The sequence below is a fragment of the Microtus pennsylvanicus genome, chromosome 7 (genome assembly GCF_037038515.1).
Source record: "Microtus pennsylvanicus isolate mMicPen1 chromosome 7, mMicPen1.hap1, whole genome shotgun sequence".
Classification (NCBI taxonomy): Eukaryota; Metazoa; Chordata; class Mammalia; order Rodentia; family Cricetidae; genus Microtus; species Microtus pennsylvanicus.
The window spans coordinates 10,729,745-10,735,803 of record NC_134585.1 but is presented as its reverse complement, the minus strand read 5'-3'; the positions used below and the strand labels follow the sequence as shown (position 1 = coordinate 10,735,803).

General features: G+C 52.9%; 1 protein-coding gene across 5 annotated transcripts; it reads left to right on the top strand.

Moving 5' to 3' along the window:
* Positions 1-2,669: 2,669 nt before the first annotated feature.
* Positions 2,670-5,342, top strand: Derl3 (derlin 3). Of its 5 annotated transcripts, none has more exons than XM_075979945.1 (8): positions 2,670-2,807; positions 2,922-2,987; positions 3,073-3,146; positions 3,291-3,384; positions 3,754-3,949; positions 4,364-4,454; positions 4,558-4,665; positions 4,798-5,342. In XM_075979945.1, the coding sequence occupies exons 1-7, from the start codon at positions 2,715-2,717 to the stop codon at positions 4,628-4,630; spliced, it is 687 nt and encodes a 228-aa protein (XP_075836060.1). In that variant the 5' UTR covers positions 2,670-2,714; the 3' UTR covers positions 4,631-4,665; positions 4,798-5,342. The 5 variants fall into 5 exon arrangements, with proteins under 5 accessions (XP_075836060.1, XP_075836059.1, XP_075836056.1 ...); XM_075979944.1 differs by having other exon boundaries at positions 3,073-3,172; positions 3,283-3,384; XM_075979946.1 differs by having other exon boundaries at positions 2,683-2,807; positions 2,925-2,987.
* Positions 5,343-6,059: the final 717 nt, after the last annotated feature.

Sequence of the window (6,059 nt, the reverse complement as noted above, 5' to 3'; positions counted from 1 at the left end):
TGTCGGTTCAGTCCACCAAGCAAGGAGTCTTCTGGTGGGAGACAAAAGCCTAAAAAAAAATCTTTGCTTTAAGCTGCCAGGCTTTTGTCTCAAGTCAGGAGGGTGAGGAAGAAGTTGGCTATCTTGGAAGCTGGCCACATTTATTCCCTGGCCATGGCCCTCTCCCTAGCTGCCTGCTTAATGAGGAGTCAATCACACTCCCAGTCTCTGACTTCTCAGTGTGTCTGCTGCATGCGTGTGTTTCTTCACCTCTAATAAACACCGCTGTAAACTATTGATTCTGTCTGCAGTGTTTGAGATTTCCTCCTTTTAATTCTTTAGCTGGAAGAGAAAACAAACCCAATTAAGATCCCTAGACTAAGAAAGGCAGTGGTGGCACACCCCTTTAATCCCAGCACTCAGGAGGCAGAGGCAGGCGAATCTTGGTAAGTTTGAGGCCAGCCTGGTCTACAAGAGCTAGTTCCAGGACAGGTTGCAAAGCTACAGAGAAGCCTTGTGTCAAACAAACAAACAAACAAATAAACAAACAACCCTAGACTACATCAGACCACCTACCCAGTGGTCCTTATGGAGCTATTTTCTCAATTAAGATTCTGTCTTCCCAGCTTTGTCTCTAGCTGGTGTCAAGTTGACACAGAACTAGCCAGCACAGGGTCTTTGCACAGGCTATTCCTTCTCCTACTATCTTACCCAGAGGCCCACACATTCCTGGAAAGTCTGGATCCAGCAACCAGGCCCAGAGGGTCGCCATGAAGGTGGAGCTAAGGTCTAGCTCAGCCTGAGGTCTAGGCCTAACCCAGCCCACTTGAACTGTAGGCTGCCTTTTCACACTGGCCTTGAGTGCAGCTGCTGTGCAGTTTCAGAATTTGGTACTAAAAATACTCCATGGCCTAGACGGGCCAACAAGGGATCTAGCCACGTGTGGGTGGGGTTACTTAGAGCTGCGATGGAGGCTCACTGACAGGTAGGTCCTGTACACTCAAATCCTGAGAAAAGGTGGCCCTCTGATGGACAGGAGGGACCTCTGGGAGTGGAGGCATTGCCATCACCTCCCTGGCTCTTCACAGGACCTCCAGGATAAGTGGCCATGTGGGACACTTCTATCATTTTAGCTACTTGGGAGTCAGGGGAGTCAGGGATTGAGTTTGAATCCAGTAGTTTTGAGGATAGCCCAGGCAAAATAGTGCCCAGCACTGTTCATGTCTCTAGGTCCCTAGGACCTGTGGTTTACAGAGCTTGTCCTCACTAGTGACTCTCCAGGTAGAGTTTACCAAATGGACCAGAGGTGTCCGCTTCAAGCAGACCAAGGAGGCAGGCCTGGAACCTGCCTCTGCCTCCTGAGTGCTGGATTAAAGGCGTGAGATTTTTGCTAGGCATGGTGTCACACACATTTAAGTTCTTCTGGATGGACTTGCTAAGGGGGATATAGTAATTCTGTGCTTTAAGTTTTATTTAAATAAAGTGAAATAATTATTATTTTGGTTTTCTGAGGTAGGATTTTTGTCGTGTAGCTCAGGTATCATGACCTAGAACTCACTATTCTGACTCCAGTTTCTCAGTGCTGAGATTTAGGACCATTTGATAATTTTATATTCATCTATTTAGAGATAGGGTTTCACTATGCAAGCCTGGCTTGCTTAGAACTCTCTATGTTGACAAGACTGGTCTTGACCACAGAGATCTGCCTGCCTCTGCCTTTGGGGTGCTGGGAATGAAGGCGTACATCACCACATCTAGGGACAGGTTTACTTTAAATACTTTAGCACTAACGTCACTGTTTGCCACAGTGGCTATTGGAATATAAATCCCCACAAACCCACAGAAAGATCTCTTCATACCTTGACGGCACTTGTTAATGTTTTGTTTATGTAACCTTCTACTGAGCACAGGGATCTTTTAGAAGTGACAATTAAATGTCACCTTCTCATCTAGGCTTCCCGGGTCACCTTATTTACCACGGAGGTACATCTGGTATTATTTTCCGAGATGCTGTTCTAGGCTGCTATAGTATTGAACAGGCTGGACCATGATGGACAGTGTCTTTGTTGCCTACAGGATCCCCAGCGTTTATCAAAATATCCAACACACAGTAAGTCCTCAAAAAATGGTTGGTTCATGACGTTTTTCTCTCCTACCAAAATTTCAAGTCGCTCTCCCTTCTGCTTTTTGACTCCAGCCTGGCTCAGAACCCTGGGCTATGTCCTCCCTACAGCACACACTCAGGAAGATCATGACAGGAGTCCGCACACCTTAGCTGGACTCAACTTGTTAGGGTCCTGTGGGTGAAATGGGCCTGGGTTCTCAGAAGCTAACGGGGGCGTCACCAGCCAGCCGGAGGTCTGCCTGCGGTGGCCCAGCATCTCCCGCAGCCCCTAGCGGGTCTCTTTGCGCCTCTTTTCATAGCCCCGCCCCCATGGGGATTTCGTGGGTCCTTGCTATTGGTCCATCTTTAGATGCTGTCAAGCGGCCATTTCTGACTGGCCGCAAAACCTCCCACGCCTCCACCGCAGCCACAACAACCGCCATGTGCTCTACCGTGGGACTTCCTCATTGGCCAGCAGCCTCGCTGCACCTGTCCTTCCCGCTTCCTCTTCCCATTGGCTGCCCAGGCCGAGGTTCGGCCCTGCCGACGCCGATTGGCCAGCGGGGGGCGAGGCGGGGCTTGGAGCGGGTTAAGAGCGCGGCATCGGTGGCGCGCGCGCCTGGGATTTTCGATGGCCGGGCAGGGGCTGGCGGCGGGCTTCTTGCAGGTGCCCGCGGTGACTCGCGCCTACACCACGGCCTGCGTCCTGACCACCGCCGCAGTGGTGAGCGGGCCGACCGGGCGGGCGTGGCGGCGCCATGGTTACAGTCCCTGGCCGGCCCGAGGGGGTAAGGGAGGTCGCCGGTTTCCGGCGTCTTACACGCTCCCCGTCCCACAGCAGCTGGAACTCCTCAGCCCCTTCCAGCTCTACTTCAACCCGCACCTGGTGTTCCGGAAGTTCCAGGTGAGGTGGCCCCCGACCCTGGCACCTGTCAGCCAGGCCCTGGCTCTCCAGCCCCGCGCCTCACCGCCACCCCACCTCTTCGCAGGTCTGGAGGCTCATCACGACATTCCTCTTCTTCGGGCCCCTGGGATTCGGCTTCTTCTTCAACATGCTCTTCGTGTATCTTGGGCCACGGGGGTGGGGTGGTGAGGTCGGGTTTGGGGGGGGGGTGGTGGGAGGGGACGACAACGACGGTGTGCTGTACTAGGAGCGGGGGGAAACTGAGGCCCAGTCAACGTGGCACTTCCTATACCAGTGTTGCAGGTTCCGCTACTGCCGCATGCTGGAGGAGGGTTCCTTCCGCGGTCGCAAGGCCGACTTCGTCTTCATGTTTCTCTTTGGTGGTGTTCTTATGACTGTATCCTTCCTGTAGTATCAGTATTATTGGGCCTTTCTAGCCTGCCGTGTCCCCTGACATGAAGTGCTCAGGCCGGAAGGGACAAACATTCAGGACCTAGCAACCATGTAGCCTAGATGCCCCAGCTAGACCTTCAGTGTCCCTGCAGAGCACAACAGGGACTAGGGCAGACTGGTAAAATACTGAGGCTCTGAAACATGAAGAGCCAGAAGAAACCTGCAGAAGCCTGATGGAGATGGGTACCCAGAGCCACAGACAGGAAGTTCTGCTCGATGTGGAATAGACCAGGGATATGAGGGAACCCCTTTAAAAAGCCAGCGAAGCACTATGGGCAGCAGACCGCCCCAGGTTGCCTTGACACTGGCCCAGCTGCTGGGATTCCTGGGCAGCCTCTTTTTCCTGGGACAGGCCCTCATGGCCATGCTGGTCTATGTATGGAGCCGGCGCAGCCCTCAGGTGAGGGTCAACTTCTTCGGCTTACTCAACTTCCAGGCGCCATTCCTGCCCTGGGCCCTCATGGGCTTCTCCATGCTGCTGGGCAACTCCGTCCTCACAGACCTGCTAGGTGAGCCTGCCCACCCTTCCCACTCACCTCAAGTCAGCTGCTCCCATACACACATCCAGTCCCCCTGCACCTGACCTCTCTCTTGTGCACCTCCCAATTTCCTCTTCCTGTCCTAACTCCTGTTCTGTTCTGTTCTTAATGCCCCTCAAACAGTCCAGCTGGCCCACAGGATTTGCATTTGTGGTTGATCCGCAGACACTAGAGTTGGTCCTGTCTGGGGGTGGTTACAGTTTCTGCTTCCTAGCTCCTATTCCCCCAGTGTTCTTAGGCCCCTAGTCCCTCCCCAGGTACCGTCCACTTTGGGGCCCCTTCATACCTTTCAAAGCCAGTTCTGATCTTACCCTGAACTAGCAGATAACAGGGCTATACTGGGCTGTGAAAGATGGCTTCTGCCAGCCTTTGGCTCTCTTGTAGGGATTGTTGTGGGCCACATCTACTACTTCCTAGAAGATGTCTTTCCCAACCAGCCTGGAGGCAAGAGACTGCTGCTGACCCCAGGCTTCCTGTGAGTGTCAGACAACTGCTTTCCCTCCCACAGGTGGCAATCTACCCACCCATCAGGGAACTTGTGTTTACTGCAGCTCAGTATAGTTGTCCCCTCCCCACAGGAAACTACTACTAGACGACCCTCAAGAGGACCCCAATTACCTGCCCCTTCCAGAAGAGCAACCAGAGCCCTAACTGCAGACCCTGGAGCAGTAAACCCACTTGGCAGCGTGAGGCTTCTGGCAGGGATCTACCTTCTACAGCCAAGCAACCCATCTAGGCTGGGCCCACCAACAGGCTTGGGAGCTCAGCCAGCAACACCCTACACTCCTGTGTCACCTATCTCTCTGCTCAACTTGTAGGTGGTAGGACATGGGGCCCAGGCCCAGAGAGGGTGAAGACTGTCTGCAGATGTCCAGCAGAGCTTCGGACTAACTACAGAACCACAGTTCCCATCCTCATGCTGCCAGTGCCTTGATGGAGCACCAGGAACAAGTCTTAAACACCCAGGATCATGCCTAGTCTCCAGGTATCCTGCCTGGGGTGTCTGTGGGCTGATGTCCATTCTCCTAGCCTCTCTGTCCTCATTTAAAGCAAGCAAGTCTTCACGTTCTTCTCCGGCTGGTGACCCAGCAGAGAACAAGTTTGGTCCTTTGCCACTCTAGTGAGCCCGGGACCTGGAACTCCATTGTAGCAGCACCCTGTGTAGAGCAGAGGTAGTTCTGAGATGTTCTGTTTACTGAAGGCCTGTGAGTCCTTCCTACCCTCACCTCCTCTCAACTCAGGGTGTCGATGTGGCCAGTTTTCCTTGTGCTCCACTGGGGCTTACTCCTGGATGCCCAAGAGCATGGGAATTCCCCAAATCACTGTTTGTTATTTCTATGCTAACAAAAATGTTTTCTATCAAGTCTGACTCAAGTTTGTAGTGAAACCTGGTGGGGCCGAAGTTGTGTTGCTGTGTGGGGTGTAGGTGCTTAAAGCAGGCAGGGTCTAGAGTGTGGGAAGAGGAATAGAACACTCCCTAGGAGCACCTGCTGAGAGAGGGTAGCAGCAGACTGTAGCTGGGTGCCGGGATCACTGTCTTCAATCACAACTTGTATGCCCACTTTGCCAAGCAGAGCCTGGCTTACTGCAGACCCATATGTCACCTTAATGGATTCTATGTCCATTCTATACCATACCACAAACCATGGACAAAGGGAATGAGTAACTTACCAAAAGCACAGCTTGGGGTAGGGGTAGAGGGCTGTACCTCTTCTCCACATACTGCCAACTCTGAAGGATGGCACACGCTGCTGGCTATTTCCCTACTCCTCGTAACAGGTGGGAAAGGAGAAGCTGATCCAGGCCACAATGGAGATGGGTTGCTAGAACTCTGATATAAAAGACTTCTTGTTTGCGTACTAGTGATGTCATGCCCAGGCATTGCCCATGAATGACCAAGTCCTCTAGAAGGGACTCTAGAGCAGTAAGGTCTCCCTAGCTGGCAGTAGCCTGTCTGGATGCACCAGGACCAAGGCCAGCAAAGGCATGTGACACATTCCTGTCAACCTCTACAAAGACTTGCTGAGCACAGAGTGTCACAGGGAAGCTGGAAGGCCCAGGAAGGAACTGACTGGGCTCT